Source organism: Magallana gigas, chromosome 6, assembly GCF_963853765.1.
Source record: "Magallana gigas chromosome 6, xbMagGiga1.1, whole genome shotgun sequence".
Taxonomy (NCBI): domain Eukaryota; kingdom Metazoa; phylum Mollusca; class Bivalvia; order Ostreida; family Ostreidae; genus Magallana; species Magallana gigas.
Window position 1 is genome coordinate 32,547,394 of NC_088858.1, and position 22,431 is coordinate 32,569,824.

A 22,431-nucleotide genomic window follows, 5' to 3' on the forward strand; every position below is an offset into this window, starting at 1 on the left:
AGAGCAGGAAGTTTTAAATTTGCACTGTTTTCACTGTAAATTGTATATGTGTTAATTTGTTTCACTGGGTCCATTGACAACAGTATAACACCTATATTGTTGTATAAACTGGCATATACCTATCTGTGGGCCAAAAACCACCAAGGTCATTTTACAGTAGTTATACCACTGGAATGTAAGTGTGTGCTGGTGTATGGATGATAGATGCAGTTTTTTCTGCCTCTGTAATGCAATAAATGTGAAATTTGAAAGAACAGATTTGAAGCTCATGAATGTATAATGAGTATCCTTTTTGGATAAAGTAGAATAATCTGGTTTTGTTTTAATGGATAATTTATGTGTAAGCAACTATTTTACCAATAATGCAAATTATGTCTATATTATTTTTTTCAGTGCAATTGTGGAGAAATATTTACTCGAGAAATCCAGAATTGTGTCACAAGCCAAAAATGAAAGGTATGCCTGTGATAATAGACAGTAATAACTTAATTCTAATGATAGAAATAATATATGATGGTCATGTCTCCAACTGAGGCTGCCCGTTTAGAAGTCATTGATTAAGATCGAGCAATATGCAGTGTGTCCTTACATTGACTTATATGTACTTGAAACAGTAATTTGATTTTGTGTTTGGCATATGCATTGGTCACTGCATGATCAGTGTTACTAGGATAAACAAATTGAATTATTGAATATTAACAGTCTCTTGCTATTGATGGTTACCATGCAATCTCAGACTCTATAGATATAGTCAGTGTCTGCATAGCTGTGAACTTTAACATCTGGTAGATACATAAAAATATGTTGAAGTGTGGAATCTTTTTTTTCTTTTTTTTTGGCAATTTTTGATATGAATACAAGTATATTAATAAAATTTTGAAATAACTCAAAAGGGAAATTTACAAATATAATTGCAAAATATCCACATTTACATAGTATATGATAATTTGAGAGTTGAGGATTATTTATTTTTTTACTGAATGTACTTTAAGTTGAAACAAGTCCATATGTGCGAGTTAATTGTTGAGGAAAGACTGGTTTGATATTGAGGGAGATAAAACATTTTTCTGCAATTTCTTAAAATTATTTTTGGCAAGTGTCTTGAATTAAACACACATAAGTTTAAGATTCTGGATCATATCAGAATGTTAATAGTATAAATTTTGGTGAACAACTTTTCAAAATGTGCTAGTTTAAAAGATATCAACATTTTTGTCCGTTTTGTGTTGCAAATTTTGTAGGAAGAGAAGACATTGGAATTCTATCAAAACTTGAAAGGATTGATTATTTTATAAAAGATTATCTAGTATATTAGCATTTTTGTTCATGCAAGTTTGTTTTTCTGCCAAGGAAAGGCAGATTCCATCAAAGTCTAGCACCGTGTCATAATTTTTATAGATTCTGTACATAAATTGAATTAATCTTCTGTGTTTTGACTGATTAAATTTTTTTTTTGGGGGGGGGAGGGTATTAAAGTGTCTTCAATCTACAAATTTTTGAATTGTTGTAATTCATTTATTAAGTAATACCAACATAAAAAACTTCTATTATCTATTCATTTTATTTGTTGTGTGCAGGAATTACCATGTGTTTTACTATCTGCTGGCTGGGGCTGATGGACAGGAAAGAGATGCATTACATCTGTGTAAACCTGAAGAATATTACTACCTTAGACAGGTACCAACATGGGGTTCTTGCAGTAAAAAAATTCAATACCATCTTTTAATAAGGTGTTTAATTCTATAATTACACACATGCTTCTGCGATGAATACTTGTAACAGATACCGGTAAAACGAATAAAAAAGATGGATAAGTAGCTCATTATTTTAAATGCATTTTACGCATGAAAGTTGAGATGGAATACATAATTGAATACTTATTGAAATACTGTACAAAGTTAATTTTTCCTGTGGGTTATTTTTGCCAAATCATAGTAGTAAAAAAAATTTCAATTACCAGTAAATTTGATTTAACATAATAATGGTTAAAGAGAAGTAACTTGCAGTTTACAATGGACATTAAGTTCACATTTTCACACCATTAAGAATGGTGCAAAAATGAGACCACTGATGCAAATATTTTTGGAACGCAGTTAAATTACACTAAATCAAGAACATCACTAAAAATAAGCAAATGATATTGCATGTATATACATGTATGTATAAATTTAGGCATTCAGAATTGGGCTAAATTAAATCTGCTCTATCTTACTGAAAAAAAGCAGCAATTTCTGCCCAGTATAGTACACACTAAAGTATGATTATTAACACTATAAGTAGATGATTTGGTGTTTTGACAGAGTGGGTGCTATACACTGGAGGGAGAAGATGAGGCTCATGAGTTTGCTCGTCTCAAGCAGTCCATGGAAATGGTGGGCTTCTCAAGTGTAACACAAAAAAGGTAACTTAATTTTAAAGAGAGAGAGACAGACACAGACAGACAGACAAAGAGGAGAGAGAGAGAGTCCCTGATATATGCTTTGGTCATTTATTTGAAGACAGATGCTCTGAAAAGTTTTTAATTTTAAATGATAATTTATTTTTGTAGGATATTCTCTGTGATGTCTGCAGTTTTGCTTCTAGGGAATGTGGAATTCAAAAAGGTAAATGAAGTCTTCTTAAATTTTTCAAAAAGTCAACATTCACTTTAAAAGATGCTTCTAATTCTAATGTACAGTAAACTATTTTAATATCTCATAATCAGCTATGGGTTACTAGTTATTATTGTATAAGTTGTTGGGAATGATACAAGAAACCCAAAAAATTCCTCTATTTGTGAATTGATTATATCTGTGACCATATTAACCATGTTTTGAAAGTAATTTACATTTGTACGGGAGCATAAAAATGGTCTACATTTCATGAATGTAGACCATAATTGGTATTTAGCTGTTTTTGGATGGTTTTATTATGTGTGCAGACTGTTAATTGATTTTTCCTGTTTTTTACTTTCATAGCTAGATGTTGAATTTGCTAACTATTTCATAAAGTTTGCAATTACGTACTTCCTCCTAGATGAATACAAAACAAGATGGATGTCCTCAATATGAAGACGAGGGTTATTGATTATCTTACGATGTAATATGTTGAGCAGGTTTTTGTAGAAGTTAGAATACCTGATTTGTTTTTGTTCTAATTACAGAAGGGAGACCAACATCATGACGACAGTGTCACCATCAAAAACCAAGAGGTCATACAGATCATCTCTGGCATTCTCAAGGTAAGCATAACACAGGTCTCTGTTATGACGCCCCTAAATCAGAGAGATGGGATCCTTAATACTGATTCACTTCTGTTTGTTGCCTGATTCCCAAATTCCTCAAAATGTGAATTTTTTTTTTTTAATGTACTTTTTCCTTTTGTCGTTTTCAATACATGTATTGTTTTTCTTTGTTTTTTAAAACTGTTTTTGCCCTTCTTTGAGGGGTGGGGGGGGGGGGAGTGATCTATTATGATAAAAAGTCACATTCAAGATTTGTTTGTTTAAAGTAGATATGTTTGTAGTTAACAACCACTCGGGGTTGTCTCTAAGACCCTGGGAGCGGGGGATTCCCCCACCAATAATGCCTTAATTACCCGGCTATTATTGCGTTTCAAACACAATGTAGCAATAAGCAAGACCCCCAGACTCCCCTTCTACATTTTTATTTCTTCCTTCTACTTCAATTTTTAGAGACAACCCTGTTTAACCACACAACATATTAGTCTACATGTTACCAATTAACAACTTCATCATAGCCTTTTCAAATACATTTACATTATTTACCACATTTCTCAATCTTGTAATTTAATGAGGTTTAAACTTTGATTTTGTTTTTTTTTTGGTCTCTGAATGCAAATTAAGCATTGGTCATATCCCACTTGATTAAGATTTCATATTTTGACCAAATAACTGGAAAGAGTATGATAGGGACCTGTACATGATATAAATGAGTTAAGAGGGCTTAATGGTCGTGTCCATTTTTAGATTATTTTAATCTCCTGAAGAAGAAGAAGAGCTGTGATTGAAGAAAATGATCAAAGTTTAAATATATTTTTCCTTACAAAATGTTAAAATGGTTAGTTTTTGGCCAGTCATATCATATTTCAAAGTTTAAGGTAGAACTGGCTGTTAATTTGTTGACCACTCAGCCTCCTTAATGGATAGACTTTAGCTGTAAAAAGTAGTGCAATCCAGAACATGGTTGACACTTTATAACCCACGGACATGAGCAATGATTCTAAATAACAAAATCATTATCACCTGTCTCTTTGGAAGCTATGACCTTTGTGGTCAGTCGTTATAATTTCAGTTCTAAAGCAGTGAATTTGCTCAAGCATTGTCGATGATGGTAATTTTTTCAAAGTATTTTTGCGAGAAGATTGCTTAATGAAAAGCAAGTACTAATATAGTGAAGTGATGCTGTTATCTTTATTTTTTTTTACCAGGTGAAGGAGAAGACCCTAGTAGAAGCCTTAACCCAGAAAAGAGCAACTGCCGGTGACGAGACAGTGGTTATGAACTACAAAATGCATGATGTAAGTCCATAGGGTCTCTTGTGTGGCCTTCTTAGTCATTTAAGAATGAAATATTATATTGAAAGGTGTATAGCAATACACAATTCAAAATAGTTAATTTTTGATAACCAGTGGTCGCTCTGGAAAAATACCTTTGAAAAAACTAGTAGTGTTATATATTATATATATTTTTTTTTTAGTATCAAGAGCAGTAATTGATTAAGTTATTCCATTTACCTGTGTAAATTTTAAAGCATATTACTTTACTGATGTGAATGTGTGTACATGTATGAATGGGTGGTGAAAGGGAAAAAAAAATTCATTGTAAAACCTGTATATATCTTAAAATTGTTTATGAAAATACAATGAATAAATGTTAATTAAAAAAAAATGCCCATAGGGTCTCTTTCTGTTAATGTTGAACTGATACTGAATGCAGCTTTGAAACAACTTTAGGTGTAAGGCGGTAACATATTATCTGCTGGTTTTTTCAGGCTATAGCCACTCGTGATGCCATGGCCAAATGTCTGTATGGGGCTCTGTTTGATTGGATCGTCCTCAAAGTGAATCAAGCACTGTTGGCCAAGAGACACAACAGTGATCATCAGGTAATTAGGGGAGGATCTAGATTTTTCTGGGGTTTTCATTTGTTTCAGTATTTTATGTCTCTGAGCAATAACCTTGATTTTTTATTTTAATCTTTTCCAAATTTTCAATTTAGGCTCCAACAAAAATAGTACTGGTATGTGGCTTCTGCTATTAAGCCAGTGTAAAAAAATTTTTTTATCATAACTATTTTGTGTCCAGTTCATTTCATGGTTTCCTTTTTTAAAAAAAAGCCACTTTTAGACCTTCATATAAAGATAGCTGCTTTTTATCTTTGCAATATAACTTATTCTGATATCACCACCATTGCATAACAGATCTGTGGAATATCTGTAGGAATCTGCAAATGCCAAATGTTGTCAATAGCACATGAAATATTGAGCATCTGCATTGCACAGGAATGAAAATCTGTTGTGATTACTGTAGAGTCAATCATAGTCACGGGGACTCTTTTTCGTAGATATCTTTAGGAACCCATTGCCCATGAATTCTAATCCTCAACCAAGTATCCAATTTGGATCTTTGATCCTGGTTCATATTCAAGAGTTGATCCATAAGATTTCAATGATAAATAGCTGTCAATCCATGAAAATTGCCCCTCAACACCCCCCCCCCCCCCAAAAAAAAAAAAAAATTAAAAATAAATAAATGATTTCGCAGTGGTTTCTAGATTGCACTAGGTATAAGATGTATACAGAGGTGCAGTTGACATTACATGTATAAGAACAATTATACAAAACCATAGGAAGTGCTAATCAGCTGATATCTTTTAGAGCACATATCACCATATTTGGTTTTTCTGTGTGATGGACTTTTACATTTGCAATGGTAATGGAAATCTGAAAAATACAAATTTATTAGTAAGAAGAAGATATATTCAGTTAGCTAATGACAATGATGCATTGAGTCATCAAGATCCACTGAGGGAGGTAATTGAAAATTGATAAGACAGTTATAATGAATATTAGGCAATTATTTCTGAAATAGCAATTCATAGCTGTATTTTCCAATATGAATCATGAGATCAATGTTTAATAATATGATGATATATGGTAGTAAAAAGTTGAACTTTAATAAGCTTGGTCAAAACTAGTAGATAAATGCTGTGACTGAAAAAAGCTAACACTGAGGTTAATGATAAGTACTCTCTCTGGCTTGTTTCAACTGAAAATTTTGTGTTTTTATATAAAACCTCTTTGACTGAATCAAATTAATTGCAAACCAATATATTTTATGTATTGGTATTGATCATTTGAACTTCTAAAAATGATCTATTAGCATATTTTCTAGTATTCAAATTCTCTCTAGAATTAATAAACACACTTCAAACTTTACAGCGACAAAATTATATATTTTTAAAATTCTGATTAGAAATTTGCGATAGATTTTTACATCTCCATTACTGTATTTAAATGTCTGTAACAACTGTATATATCTACACAGACATACATAAAAAATGTACTACTTTGAAGATAATTATGTCAAGGTCAAAGGTCATGGTCATCTAGTTCTAGGAAAGAAAAGATCTTGGCCATTGGTACATATATCAACCCACTGTATAGGATTTCTTGTCTTAGTTTAATGGCCACCTTTACCAACAGAACTATAAATAGGTCCAGTTTTCTGTTTTGGTCTGGTCATAAAGCTAAAATCTATTGTTTGGTGGTCAAATTCCCCGGAGCAGAAATCTTTCGCTTGCTTGTCACTATAGCATTAAGAAAAAAGAGCAAACAATTGCATGCAAAAAAAGTTGCTCAATATGGTATGAATTATTAATGTTGCACATGAATACAATTTATACACCCATGTGTTAGGGTATGTCAATTTTAGTGCTGACTTTTGTCGATCAATCAGTGAGGTTATGAATTTTGTTGTCCAGGATCTGTTTACTGTGGTAAGTTGAGCAATGTGTTTTGTTTTTATACCATGCATGAAGCTGCCAATGACAAGTAGGTTGGCAAAAGTTTCAGAGGTCAAGTTGCATGTGCAGTTGTTGACCCAATAGACATTTCAAAGCATTGGAATCCGAGATGAAAAGTTTTGATATTGATCTTATTAATTTTAATGTGGCATTTTCCAATCATATCCCCATGAGAAATATGAAAAATTTATGTTCGTTTTTGGATGTTGCCTCGTATGGAAAGAAATATTTTTGTTCATTACATTTTGTTCATCACAGGTTGCAATAGTGTGCATATGAGATCAGGTTACCCATACTTACCATAAATTATTAACTAAAAATATTTAGCTGCAGAAAAATATTTTTTTTTAATTTCCAAAGTATTGTGATGAATTTCTAGAAACTTAATATGAATATTGTGACTTGACCATAAGGTATGGAGATGGAAAAAAATTAGAATCTAATCCCTGCATTAACACACTTACATACATTGTTTTTCATCCAATACTATAATAAAGAGTATAGTATAGACAAATGTAATATAAAAAAGTATGCTGAAAAATAACAAAGTTAAAACGGAGCGGAAAATAATGAAGTGAAAAATTCCAAGAAAAGTTCAGAAAATTCACACTGTGAAGAAGAAAGTCCAACATAAGCACAAAAAAGTATGCTAAAAAAATCCAAAACAGTACAAAAACCAGAGTGGAAAAGTTTTAAGTGCAAGTAAATTACAAAAAATTGTTTAGGTATTTAGATCTGAGGACCTGTTTGATGGAGTACAAAAAAGTATTAATAAAAAAGTATGTACTAAAAGCACGAAAAAAGTGTATTTTTTATTGGTATGAGATAGTGTTAGTCTTAATTTAGCCAGTGGTAGATGATGAGCAGTTGAGACAGAAACTATGTCTGTTTTTTCCCGTTGACATCTGTCACAGTTATCAGTACATGTGTATAGTTGGGCAAAGGTATTTTTCACTCAACTTGCCCATACAAATGAAAAGAATCAATTGGTGTGGTGGTCACACTGTACAATTTTCTAATGGCCTTTTTCATTTTGTTTGTGTTTTCCCACTAAGCCAGAGATATCAGCAGCCATTGGCTTGGAAATCTAAAGTGAAATGACATCATGTGACTGCATATCTGTAATTGTAATATTAAACTATGTATATAAAAACAAAGAATGCCTTAAAATTTTAGCATGAGGTATATATTTTACAAGTATATAAAGTCATTTAGTTCATTATTGTACATCAGAAAGGATTGCAGAATTTTTCGCATGAATTTACAAAACCTTTAGAAACCTTTTTTAGTAACAAATTAGATTTTTATGCTTTCTTATGCAGGATAAGCACATAAAGAATTTGTTTTATCATTATACAATGATGATGATGATTATATTGATGCAATCAAATAAAAATCATTGACAACCAATATTGATATACATTGTGGTCTTCTAAGAGATCAGTAGCATCCAATGAAAAAACCTAGATGACCATTTTTTGTCATCATCTACAAAATAGCATGATGAAAATTAATTTTCTGAAAATGAAAAATAATTGTTAATTTAAATCATAAATCTGTTGGGTAAAGAATTGGGTTCAGTGATGATAAGAAGGCCAAGGAGATAGGTATTTAAACTTCATATTTTACAGGTTATTATTTTTTTTAAATCATTCCAAATTATAGAAGCATGTGATTAACATGTGTGCATTTGAGTACTCTCAGTACTTTGATGTTTGTGTGAGTTTAAGTTTTCCATGTAATAACGTTGAGTTTATTGGATGGCATTTTGAGTAAGATAAAGAAGTATTTGGTTGTATTTATGAACATAAAATAAATTGTGAGACATTATAATATGATGTACTTTTAATCCCATTTTTTATTCATATATTTGCAGGGAAATTCAATAGGTGTTCTAGACATATTTGGATTCGAGGATTTCAGCAAAAACAGCTTTGAGCAGTTTTGCATAAATTATGCAAATGAGCATCTACAGTATTATTTTAATCAACACATTTTTAAATTTGAACAAGTAAGTACCATGTGTAATTCATTCACATTCATTTCATATAAGTTTTCAAAGTTTGAAGCTAACTTGATTTTATGATGTATATTTTTTGTTTCTGTAAATTTGGGTATTTCTAATTGCAGGAAGAGTACAAAAAGGAGGGGATTCAATGGAAGAACATCGAGTTTATAGACAACACCGGTTGTCTGGAGCTCTTCTCAAAGAGGCCTGATGGACTCTTTAGTCTGTTGGATGAAGAGTGCAAGTAGGTGTACTGCCGCGCAATGAAATACAGGCTTCTGTGCATTTGAAATGTGTTTGAAGCAAGCTTTGTGATAGAGCATTTAGAGTGTAGAAGATCGCAGGTTTTAGTGTCTTGACATGAATATAAAGGACTATATATGATAAGGGCCTAAAATGGCCCCCTAAAATGAACATCATCATTTTACTATCATTCTTTGTTTTCTTAGCACAGATATGTATGTGATATGTTTACATAATATTCATTTTGGTTCAAGTGCCCACAATTTAGAAATATGACATTGTAAAGACAACCTTTTCCCGCCATTTTTGCATTTTTAGCGTAAAACAGCTTGCTTTCACGCAGTTTTTCCTTCCGAAAAAATAGAGCGCATTCTTGAACAAATAAAATATTTTAATCAGAGATGTATCTAGCCAAGACTAATAAGTGACAAAAAAATTTTCCTTGTTCAAGCATGCGCTCTATATTTCCCATTCATAAATAGATAAGAAAAATGTCAATTTTTGGCTGATTTTGATTGAATTATAGAAATGGCGTCACTTCTGACGTCATATACTGCCAGTGAGTGCAAATAAATCAAATAAATAGATGAAAAATATAATTTATATCAACTCTTCTAAAAAACTAGTTAACATTTTATTGTACCCGAAACATTTAAAAAATGGCGAATTATGGGGGGCCAAATTTAACTCTTATCATATATAGTTCTTTAGTCCAAAACTGAGCCTGACTATTAAAGAGAGAGGCTTGGTTTGGGGGTTGGAGGGTTGGCTGTTTATCAGTATTTTTAATCAAATTGGATTATCAAGATGGATTAGACAATGATCTGATGTACATATCAATTGATTAATGCCAGGAAATACCTCTTCTTTAAGATTTGCTGCTGTGGTTTCATTAATATTTGTCGGCATTAATTTTCAAAATTTTTGTAAAAATGACAGTTTCAGAGATACATAAATTTTTGGACAATGGTCCATAAAATCTCTTAATAAAATCTTTTCCAGAAATATGATATTTGATTTTATTGATAGTTTAATAACAAAATTCACAAAAAGTGGTGGTCAACGAATAATGATGAAACAGTATTGCTATCTTCATAAACAGTCATTATGTATTGTATTCACGTGGCATATTGCAGGTGTTAATCACTTATTTCAGTTTTCCTGGTGCTACAAATGAAACGCTGCTCTCCAAATTCAACCATCATCACAAAGGCAAAACATACTACCAAGTGCCAAACGTCAGAGAAGAAGCGTTTGCTGTTTTACATTATGCAGGCAAAGTCAAATATCAGATCAAGGTAAGAATTGACATAGTTTCATTTCTTGCAATAAACATGTGTTATTGAATGCATTGTCTAGCCAGGCTCGATCTATTTTCCTTGAGTCATTCAGAAGACCTTTTGAAAGACTGTTAATTTTACATCATTATGAACTACATTGTATTAGTCATAAATTAGCTTCCATTGAAAACGTTTGTTTTTTTTCCAATAAAACTTCAAAAGACAATTTAAGCTAAAATCTAAAAATTGAACAGGATTTCCGAGAGAAGAATGTGGATCAGGTTCGGCCAGATATCGTCGGAGTCTTAAAGAGCAGCAATTTATCCTTTCTCAGGGAACTCATGGGTGAGACCGACTAAATCAGCCATTCCCTCTTGACTTTTCATCGAAGTCGTACTCTTTTACATCCTTTTTCACCTGTATGATTGACATGTTTTTCGTGAAACTGTGCCTGTAATTTACACTTTTGTTGCAGGTTTGGACCCAGTTGCAGTACTAAGATGGTCCATCATAAAAACTCTAGTCAAAAGTGTTTTCGCTTTCATAGCAGCAGGACGAAGTTACAGAAGCAATGGGGGTATGTAGTCATCGCTGATATCTTTTGTCTATCATTTCATATAAACACAAAAATTTTAATTTGGGATTAAACTTTTAATAACCCATATATGTTACATTACCAGTGGTAGTCTGGAATTTATTAGATTAGTTTTTAAGATAAAGAATATTTGTGTTTGGTTTTGTTCAGGAGTAAAGAAAGAAGTGCAGAAACAAAATAGGAAGAACTCCTTTGACTTTAATCTAGTGGCGGGGGAAAACCTACTGAAGTAAGTCATGTTTACGGTATTTCCTTGTCTGGTGACCTATGTAAATCTACCTGTATACCGCTGGTACATACAAGGAAGAAATGTAAATCTACATGTACACCGCTGGTATATACAAGGAAGTTTTCAGTAGTTTATTTTATTTTTATTATCAATTATTTGTCTCAAGTTATTCTCAACTGGTTGCTTTGGGCAGCAAACATAACTAGGGCTGGGACGATACTGTACTGAGCCGATTCGGTACATATCACGATACATGAGATGCGATACGATACATATCACGATACATTGCAATTAAATGAAAACATGAATAAAAGTTTGAAATTTATTCAACCTGCCGATGTATTACCGCATGTCCAATGTTATTTTGTTATATTCATAATGAGCGTTGCACAATTTACAAATGACTTTAGTCTCGTGTACACTAGTTTTTCATAAACAAGTACTCCAAAAGTTTTCCACACTCCATATTTAGCTTCCTAACAGTTTTGACAACTTTACGAGGTTTTACGCCATCTTTGTACTTTCATATTAGGCACGCGGACTAAAAATAGCCGATATATGAAGCTCGGATATTTTTGAAAAATAAAAAAAGTTCGGTAAGGTATCGTTGTATTAATGGTAAATGTATCGATCCAAATATCGTCAAAATAAATACCGCGATGCACCGGTGCATCGGTGGATCGTCCCATCCCTAAACATAACCTTTGACCTTTGACCTCCTCTTGTCTTTTAAGTATGCCAGTATGTACATTTCTTCTACTCAAATATAACTGTTATCTGTTACTTTTACATGTATGTTCCTATAAATAGATCTGTTGTTTTATATATTTGATTACCCGGTATGTTATTTTATAATTGATATCTTTGCAAGTATAATGAGATGGCAATTTTCCCTTAAAATAAATCTGAAGAAAAGTTTGTGGATTTAGCAAGAGGGAAAAAATTGAATTTTTATAATACATGTACTAGTTAACAACTTTTGGTATCTGGAACACTGAGGTTACACATAATAATGTATGCTAATTTGTTTTCTAAAAAATATTACTTTTACTGGTATAGGATTGGAAGTTAAAAGAATAAGGAAAACTCCAATAATTTTTATGTAACATTTACAAGCTAAAAACCCCCTTAGAAAATGGCTTTCTTTCTGTTTAAAATCAGAATCTTCATGTATAATTCAAGACGTCAAACTTAACTAAGTTTAATTTGAAATGAGTTTAGAAGAAATATAAAAATTAATAGATTGACCTCTTGCCCAAGATAAGATACAAAAGAATTAAAATAAGCTTGTACAATATGAGGCGAAAAACGATCTTTTCCACAAGTTAGAGTGGATTTGATTTACATATTTCTGGCATTTAGCGATGAACTTGATTTAGCAGAAGCGGCTTTCCGCTAAATACGCTAAAAAGTATACACCGCTAAATGTAATATGTTTACAGTGTACATGTACCTTATCTTATATGTGTTTTCAATTCAGTATTATTTCAAATAATATACATAGTTCCTTATTTATATAAGAATGTCAAAGTTCAAGCAGAAATTGAGGGTGGAGGTTGGAGGGTTGGAGAATTGGTATCCATTTCTGATATTACACTGTTGCTTGATCAATATGTCCCAACATTGGCTTTGATTTGTAGTTCTTTGTCCTGATTTTTTAAGTTGCGTGTAATTTCATGGCGCCTCCATCTTTTATGTTATTGTCAAACCACAGATTCTACACTATAGCCAGTACCATGAAACTGATACGCTCCATTCAGTAAGTGTGGAAGGAAGCCTGAGAATATTTTTTCTGTCTTAAGTGTGGGCTTGCTGAATGGCGTGAATCTCTTTTTAACCAAAAAAAACATTTTAAAAAAAACAACAGAAAACTAAAACTAAGTTTAGAAATTTTGTTTTATTTTTTCACAATGAATTTTATTCTCATTTTTATTTTTCTATTTTTTTAATTTTGTTTTTGATTTTATTTTTTGTTCAGTAATTGAAATCAAAAAAATTCTCCTGACCATTTTTAACTTCTTTAAAATGTAGAATAATGTCAAAATCAGTTGGTTTATAATCTTTCCAAAGGTTTTAAATCCTGAAATGAATTTCGAGTGAATTGATAAAAATAAAAGATCAAAGTAAAATTCTCTTACATTTTGGTTGCATGGTTGTGTAGTTTTATCTATTTTGTATGTGTGTGTAAACATGTGTACATTTCTGCTCAGTTATTTCCTTACCTCTTGAAATTTTTTATGCGTTGTAATCGTAGCTTTATTGTAGCTAGATATAGATCTGCTTATTGTCGCTTCCCTTGCATGGTCATATATATGTATATAGAGTTCTCTCCTCCTGATTTCCCTGCAGTAGTCAACACAAGCGAGGGCATCCGGTGTACACACCTGTACACATCCTCCCCGACATGGATGACAGTGGTCTCCCCGACGAAGAGGTTTTCTTGGACCTTCAGCGCAGTCCTAGTGAAGTCCACATGTCTGATGAGGAAATGCGGATTTACAGAAGAGCCAAATTCGTTATGTTGTATGTTTCTTTGCATGTCAGCATCTTGCATGACTCTTTTTTAACTTTTTTCTTTATGTCCTATTTTTTGCTTCTTTTTTTCTCTCTCTGAACATGATAATCAATTATGAGGATGTTGCCATGTAAAGCTAAAAAAAAAAAAAGTTTATGAAATATTATGAAATATTAGCATATAAGATCTATCAATCCATTTAAATGTAATCAAAAGTACAATTCATTTTCTTTGCACAGTTTGAACTTTGGATTTAATTGTTTCCCTTCTAATTGTTCTATGGTTTTTTATATATTTTTTATTGGTCTGTCATAAATGTACATAGATATATTACATTTGATAGATCTGTGGTGTATCTTCTTTTGTTTCAGGAAAAACAAATCATTCCGACCAAAGCCAAGACCTCCAACTGTAAGTTCATGCAATGCCATGTTATGAAAAAGCATTTACTCGGTGCTATGAATACTTTTTGTGAATTTTGAATTTTTTTTTTTTTTATAGATGCTGAGGGATATCAAGACTCTGAAAGCCATAGCTAGTCGTACCATGTGTAACAGATTCACTTCCAAAAAGCAACCTGCTAGTGTCAGTGCACAGTTTCAGGTAAGTCATCCTGTTTTATTATACCTCGATCTGTAAATATTTTCTATTTAGAATTACAACAAATAAACATGCTATTTTATTTAACTCTGAAATAGTTTTTCTGCTATTTGCCCATGGTGAACTATTCACCTGCTGCATTAGATTTCCCTCAGAGCACCTCTGGTGTAATCCCAAGTAGCTACATTAAACGTTTGCCATTTTTGATATATATTTTAAGTGAAACAGGTTTTAAATTGATATATATTTCAAGATCAATTATTATGTGAGAAACAGATTACAGTTGGCCTTTTTATTCTTTCCCTACAAAATGTCTTCATTATTGATAAAAGAGACATTTTGTAGGGAAAGAATACCAAATAAAGAAGAAAAAAATGTTGTTCACATGCTTATTTTCAGTTTCTACAAGTTTGAAAACATGTATACCCCCTACGTCACTTAAAGCTGCTTGGTCCGATTTTTTCGTAATTACAGTATCAAAATTTTGTTCATACAAATCATTTATCTTAGAAATTTATAGACTTTTTCCTATTTACACCAGCAGAATCAATCTCCTTTCAAAGTTAGAAATATTCAAAGTAATTAGAAATAATTTCTCTTTGGGCAAACGAAAAAACAAACCAAAATGCATCCCGGGAATGTTTAGAAAAGGAAACCGCATGGTTTCGTCACCCGAATGATTGGGGTTATTCAACCCGCATGCTATGCATCGATTGTAAAGAAAGCAGACTTTAGAGATATTGGCGAACAAAACGTACACATGTTTATTTGTAATTTGTCTGATCATTTGTCCGACCATTTCGACCTTTATTTGAAGCGATGTCAAATTCGTATTACAACCATACCCGTCTCGTCATCAGGGGTGAAATTTAACATGAGGCGAAATAACGCCGTACCTTTTAATGTCGTTTGTTTTGTTAGCAAATTTTGTACGTATTTTTTTTTCATTGAAATTTGGCTTAATTGATTGGGAAAACAACTGCAATGTCTATTATTATACATATACTAAGCATAGCCATCATTTAAAAGCATGTATAAAATTTGATATAAAATCGGACCAAGCAGCTTTAATCAACTTGACCATGGGAAAGTGGCATAAATTAATTATTCTTCCAAGATTTTTCAAGAGAATTATTTGAATTATAGTCTTTATTTTTAAGAGGTACCCCCGTGATAAGATTTAATTTAGTATTTTTATAAGAACTGTGTGAGACGTGAGAAATATGTTATTTGAAAGCATTTAAAACCTTATAGACGTGCAAAATATTACACATTGGTCATCCTCTAAAGCAATATTGTAAATCAAAGGTCTGTACAATAAGTATGTGCTTTTAAAACCAGTAATGATAATTACCTATTTTCAATACAGTGTATACAGAACTATCAATAGGGGCCCATCTTAAGCAGTTAGCGCATTTAATAATATAAATGATATGATCTAGAAAATATCTACCAATGCTGATTCAGTATAGAAACATTCCAGCAAGATTTATTTTATTTACTTTTATTTTTACAGTGGTCGTTGTCAAAGTTAATGGCTACACTACAACAGGCAAATCCATTTTTCATCAGATGTATTAAGTCCAATGCTGACAAGGTATCTTTTTTTTTTTTAATTTTTATAATGGAAACAAAGTGCAAGTTGGCAAGAGGTTATCTGCAACTTTGCTTTCGTTTCTTGTTTGGGACCAAAACTAAATATCCTTGATATGAAGTTTGCAAAATATTGAAGTAATCAATACATGTCCTATTTTTAATGCAATGATAGTGAAATGTATGGGGGGAAAAATTAGATACAAGATTTTACAAAGTGTTGTCCATTGCATTGTAGCTTCCCTGTACCTTTGATGATGTGCTAGTCCTTAGGCAGCTGAGATACACTGGAATGCTGGCCACCGTCAAAATACGACAATCGGGCTACAACTATAGGCTCACTTTTGAGGTAATTAAAATCACAAATTCAAACACAGTTCTGGTACCATGGATGTATATATTTCAGCATTCACTTGACACACAAATCAATGTAAAACAAACATCCTTGTTAACACATGTTTTTCTGGATGAATTTTCAACAGCTTGTGAGTTGTTAAGTGATGACTTAAAACGTGTGAAAGCTCAGGTACATGTATATACATTTTAATGTTTATTTCTTTGCCTTTTTTCCAGGAATTTATTCAGCTTTACAAGATCATTCTACCAAAGGGTCTCCTGAGTTCGAAGGAAGATGTAACCACGTTTCTAGAATCCATGAACTTAAATAAGGATAATTACCAGATTGGTATTACAAAGGTAAGGGGACATTACTCTTTAAGATTCTGTAAATGACATTTTACAAGAACACAGTATTAAAGAATGACAATTTTGGGGAAAAAATGTTTCTTTAAACAGAATTTTTCCATTATGTTGGTTTCTTTCACCAGGTTTTCCTCCGAGAATCTGAAAAAATTTTCCTGGATGAGTCCCTCCATTCAGCTATCATGTTGCGTGTAGTAAGAATCCAGCGCTGGTTTAAAACTATTCTGGAGCGCAGGCATTTTGTTTCCCTGCGTAGTAGCACTGTGGTAATACAGGTAAAATAACATTTCATACAAAAATGTTACATAGAAAAAAATTCCCTTTGTAGAAAAAGAACATAATTGAAGGGAAATAAATAAAGATTCTTTTGATTAAATAAAATAAAATGATGGAGATTTGAAGAAACATGTCCAATAGTTTGCCCATCTGTTTGTATGTAAATGTTTGGTGTTTCAGGCTATCATCAGAATGTACCTGGCCAAACAGCGTAAGCAGAAGCTGATCCGACAACTGCGGGCGGTTGTGACGATTCAGCGTTTCGTGCGAGGCTGGAAAGCCAGACGGAAATACTTCACTACCATCAACGCGGTGATACTTATACAGAGCTGGTACAAGGGAGCTAGAATACGCAGACAGTAAGGCTGTGTTCATAGTTACAAAACATGAAGTGGGGAAAAATAGTCCTTTTTTATTCTTGAATGTTTTTATTGTTTAACTGTTTTTAAGGGAGTAATCTTAATATGAAGAGTATTGATGATGAGAGAAAAAATTATTATATCTTGTCTTGCACTTGATTTTGATATTCATAACTGAATAATGGTGGAAATCAGTAATTTTGATCATGAAGTTTAGAATTTACCAATCGCTTAATGCAATTTATATCCTCCATTACGAGCTGTCAAGGGGCAACAAGATGTTACATTTAATGCAAACACTCACATAACTCAAAACAATACACAGGTACAAAGGACAAATTGAGGAGGCTTTAGAGAGACGGCGGAAACAGGAAGAAGAGGAGAGACAGCGTCAGAAGCAGGTAGACACGACCAGCGACGAGGGTGTACTCAGTACGGAGGAGCTGGATCACGTCCCATCCGAGGACCGACGTCACTCCGAGTAAGTAATCGAACCCACCCCCTCACAGCCACCAATCATCTAATGATAGACACATTCTTGTATACTGGACATTGTTAACACATATATTTTATTAATATTTATATTCATGACACCAAAAGCTTGGGTTTTTTTTTTACACCATTTACCTGTCTGAGGTGTATCATTATATATATATATGTATATATAGACATATGTATCAGTAGTCAAATGATATTTGCATCTAACAATACATGATATGCATGACTGACTCTAAATGTGTGATTTTTCTCTCTATCATGTACCTATTTTTTTTTTTGCAAGAAAGAGATACATTGAGCAAAAACATCCTTAATTCAGAAATTAAAATTACACTGAAAACAAAATAAATAAGCAACTGCTTCCTTTTTTCTGCTTGATTTGGAGAAGCTTATGAAACTAGAAGACCCCAATATTCAAAATTCATATCTTTTAAATTGCAAGACTTAGTCACGTTAGCATCTTGTTGTTATCCTTTACCTGCAAACCAGGAGCAGTGGAATCCACGAAGTGGAGGATTCCGAATCCGATACAGTGGACGCCAAGATCAAAGACAAGTCCACTCCTCACACAAGTCCTGTCAACCCCCAAACAGTAGTTTTGGTACAGCCCACCATCAAACTTCCAGATGATGAATTTCTTAAACAGTCTCATTCCACCTCTAGGTAAACTGCCAAGCCAGAGAGAGCTAGCACTTGGTTCCCAGTTGGTCGTTAGTTCCACTGCTTTCACTTTCATTTCAGTTTTCAGTCATACTTTTATTTTTCTTCAGAGAAATAAACCCAACAACATTTCATTTCATTCGCTACCTCATTTCCCCAGCACTTTCTTTGTTTTCTTATAAACAGATTATTAGTGGTGTTGTTTGTGTACATGTATGTAGTTTGCTTTGAATGTTCATGGTTTGTCTCCTTAACCAGAAAGAAACAGACAACCTTCTGAACTCTCATTCTCCTAAGCAAATGTTTATTAGTTCAGTTGTGTCATGTTCCCTTATTTAACACTGATCCTTGCACCAACCCTTGTAGAGTTTGTTGATGTTTGTTGACTTTTCATGCTTCATACACTGTAGATAGAAAGAGCTTGTGCTTTCATGTCCACCCTCACTTTCAATTACAGTACACAAGGTTTTTTGTTGTTTTTTTTTTGGGGGGGGGGGGGGTAGATATTAGTAACTTGTGAAGAATTTTAATGAATTGTTTATTGTATAACCGGTACCGGTATATTTCATTTGATTTAAAAACTGTATAATGAGGGGGAAAAGTTATAGACTTTAGAAATGCTAGAGCTGCTGCATTTGTATTTATTCAATGGACCCTTTGGACCCTTTCTGGTCCAAACTTGATTTTTAGAATAAACTTCATACTAGATAATTGCAAATGAATTACTCCCTGAATGTGGTTTTCCAACTCCAGAGTCAATAAGAATATTTATCAAACCTCAATCCAAAAACTGTTCAAATGCACAATCTGACCACCCCCCCCCCCCCCTTCTCCTTCTCCCATATCCATTTTTTTTTATCCAAAAGAAAAGGACAAGGCTCTTTCTCCATTAATACCAATGTAATAAAATCTTTTGGTATAACAAATTTCAGATTAACATTATTCAATGAATTTGGAATTTTTGTTCTTAACCAGTATTTGTATATGTATATTTTCAACAATGGCTTTTTTGTTTGCTATGTTGTTTTATGTCTGAAGAATTCTTTTCAGCTATATGAATGATTGTAACATCAATTTTGCATTGTGATTCTAACTGATTCAGTTTATTAATTGTCAAAGAATTGTTTTAAATTTGATAGGCCAACACTAAGATCATTGATTTGCATAAGTTTGCTTTTAAGTGTATAAAAATCATATATTGTCTTAATATCAACTATATTGTTTAAAAACCATGCATTGTCCAAAAAATTTCTGATGACAAGAACTTATAAATTTCTGAAATTTAAAATTCCTTCAGTTACTTTTCATGCATAGGATAAATCAGTAATACAATATTTTTGTTATTTTTCAGAGTTTCAAATCTTGCAAAATCCTTTCAGGTAAGAGACAATGCTTGAATCTGAATGACTACAATTAAACTTGTATCTTCATGTTTTTTCATTTTCTAAAAGCATGGGGTTTATAAGCGTTATTTAAATAAGAATTTCTTTCCAAGTGTGAAATGTACATGTAGCTTTATAGAGGAAATACAAACCCATGTAACTATATATATTGTTTTTGATTACATGTACATGTATAACATACCCTTGTTTTTATATATATTCTTAATTCAAAAGTGTGCAAGTCTTACATTTGGGACACTTATGAAAATTAAAAAAGCTATAGCAATGTGATAGTTACCTGTACATGTGGGTACGTTTTAATAGGGCTTGCATAAGGAGGGTGCCAGTCATAAAACGATATTTATAGAACGCGGACCCCACCACAAACTTAGAACCAGGTCGTTTCCCGCCCCACTGGCCAAACAAGAATCGTTTTCTGATTTGGTAGGTCCGGTGGATGTCGTGTGAGCAATGCTTTCCATGGTGTATTTATACATTGTGTATCCGCATCCTTTGTTGATTTTGTGTTGGCTTTTTAATGTAAACCTGTGCTGTTGTATCGACTCAGTGTTTCTTCTCCTTAGATTATATTGGCCAGTAGTTTTGTTACCAATAGAATTTTCTTTTTGAATTATCAGTATATAATTTTATATATAGTTTATTTGACTTAGAGAGTTTTCTTCATTTGATTTTTTTTTTTAGGTAGTAACTGTATTATCAATAGATTCATTTTCCTGAATAATGAATGAAGTATACTGTTTTATTAATAGTTAGCACAGTAGATCTAGGCTGTTAAAAGTCATACCAATGCAAAATTTAGTCTTATAGTCTTTATCTAAAGGGTATATATCAACAAGGGAAGTAAATCAATCAGGTCAACATGAGAGAAAATATCCTGCAATATTGAACAGTTATTTTAATCCGATTTCTAGAAGCGATTAATTTATTTCACAAATCACTATTTTAACAGATGAAAATTTTGGCCATTAAGGATCATATTAGAAAATATTTAAAACTTTTGTTTTTGCGTAGACAAATTTAGGTGACAAAGAGGAATTCACAAAGATTGAAAACCAACTTTGTATAAAAGTTGGTTTACAGTACTCAAATTAATCACGTTTCTCACAATTTGAGATGGCTGTCTCTCCTGTTAAAAATTTTGTTTAACACAGTGATGATGCAAAAATGAAATAAATTGTGCAATTCCATTGAAATAACATCAGTATAATTTGCATCATCAAGTTAATCAAATTGAAATTCACATAAAAAAAGGAGTTTAAATATGTGATAATTTTTTGTCATGATTTGTGATGTGACGTATATCATTTCTATCCAACTTGTCTGGTTTCTTTCCCCTTACCAAGACTTTTGGATAGACCAATGGATAAGAATCTAACTGTAACATCACAAATCATAAGAGGAAAGGTCCCATGTATATATAAACAGGATGAAGATGCTCAAGTACATGTTTATGGTTGTAGCCAGATTTTGTTGGATGTTGTGCTTTAGCAAAGCTTTTGTGAAATGTATGTTTGAATTTAAGTATATGTTTGTGTGTGTGTGTAGAAGTGTGGATTATTCTCTTATATATGCTTTATATAACATGATGTTTTAATATATTATTATAATCAAGAAAAAATATCAATACAATATAAAGCTAGAGTGATATTTAACGTATACCATGCATGTAATCAAATAATGGGGTCATTCTGTGTTAGAATTTATCAAATTCTGAAATTGGATTAAAAAAAAAAATGAATGTGAATTTATGAAAATTTGTTTTTCTTTGGTTTACAGGAACCTTCCACCCCCTCGCCCACTCTTCTTTCCCCCTCCCGTCTCAAAACTTTGGAGGAGGTGCTGAGTAGGAACCGTGAGATGACCGGGGAACCCGCCACCTCTCCGGTCGGAGATTTCTCCGCAGCCCACAAAAGTCCGTTCAGGAAAGCACGCAGACATTTCAAGAACTTTGTCGGAGGTAATGTTTGTTTAAAATTTGTATAAAGCCAAATGCGAAAACACTCTACATAGAGAACACAGAAAGATCATCGTAGGTGTAGACTTATCATTCATGTTGTCTTATACATTTCTTTCTTTTCGTTTAAAGTTTCTTTATTAAGATTCATTTCAAAGAATATATGTTCATATATAGAATTTAAGTCATAGGGAAATGATTTGGTTGTAATTCTATCTCTTCAACCATAGTTTTGAGTAGAGATATTCATCTTTTTTTTTTATTATCGTTTGTTACAGGAAGTCTAAAAGGCAAGGATCATAATATCATTTGACATGTATAGTCATCGAGACATAATCATATGGAGAATGGATCAGTGCATGCCATCCTTGTCTTATTTTGCATTTTGTTTGTTCTCTGTTTTGAAATATCTGACCTTCTCTTAGTATATATGTATAAGTCTCATTGTGAAAGTGACAAAAATAAGGGATGAGAAAAGGCGCATTTCTCTAT

The 22,431-nt window shown here is 32.4% G+C and overlaps 1 protein-coding gene across 18 annotated transcripts in view; it reads left to right on the forward strand.

Annotated features, from left to right (window-relative positions):
- The window catches only part of LOC105320816 (unconventional myosin-IXb), a 51,461-nt gene that overhangs the window by 14,072 nt on the left and 14,958 nt on the right, over positions 1–22,431 (forward strand). For 12 of the 18 annotated variants that reach the window (XM_066087411.1, XM_066087416.1, XM_066087403.1 and 9 more), the window contains exons 4-30: positions 394–456; positions 1,578–1,677; positions 2,301–2,401; positions 2,549–2,603; positions 3,143–3,220; positions 4,429–4,518; positions 4,992–5,105; positions 8,901–9,035; positions 9,155–9,276; positions 10,432–10,573; positions 10,810–10,900; positions 11,031–11,132; positions 11,301–11,379; positions 13,094–13,138; positions 13,729–13,902; positions 14,266–14,305; positions 14,396–14,497; positions 16,011–16,091; positions 16,326–16,436; positions 16,661–16,783; positions 16,915–17,064; positions 17,246–17,424; positions 17,750–17,905; positions 18,412–18,585; positions 19,934–19,961; positions 20,289–20,408; positions 21,762–21,942. In XM_066087411.1, coding sequence (XP_065943483.1) covers positions 394–456; positions 1,578–1,677; positions 2,301–2,401; positions 2,549–2,603; positions 3,143–3,220; positions 4,429–4,518; positions 4,992–5,105; positions 8,901–9,035; positions 9,155–9,276; positions 10,432–10,573; positions 10,810–10,900; positions 11,031–11,132; positions 11,301–11,379; positions 13,094–13,138; positions 13,729–13,902; positions 14,266–14,305; positions 14,396–14,497; positions 16,011–16,091; positions 16,326–16,436; positions 16,661–16,783; positions 16,915–17,064; positions 17,246–17,424; positions 17,750–17,905; positions 18,412–18,585; positions 19,934–19,961; positions 20,289–20,408; positions 21,762–21,942 — 2,936 coding nt within the window. The remainder of the gene's footprint in view (positions 1–393; positions 457–1,577; positions 1,678–2,300; positions 2,402–2,548; positions 2,604–3,142; positions 3,221–4,428; positions 4,519–4,991; positions 5,106–8,900; positions 9,036–9,154; positions 9,277–10,431; positions 10,574–10,809; positions 10,901–11,030; positions 11,133–11,300; positions 11,380–13,093; positions 13,139–13,728; positions 13,903–14,265; positions 14,306–14,395; positions 14,498–16,010; positions 16,092–16,325; positions 16,437–16,660; positions 16,784–16,914; positions 17,065–17,245; positions 17,425–17,749; positions 17,906–18,411; positions 18,586–19,933; positions 19,962–20,288; positions 20,409–21,761; positions 21,943–22,431) is intronic. The other 6 variants (XM_066087410.1, XM_066087412.1, XM_066087413.1 and 3 more) reach the window with 6 other exon arrangements.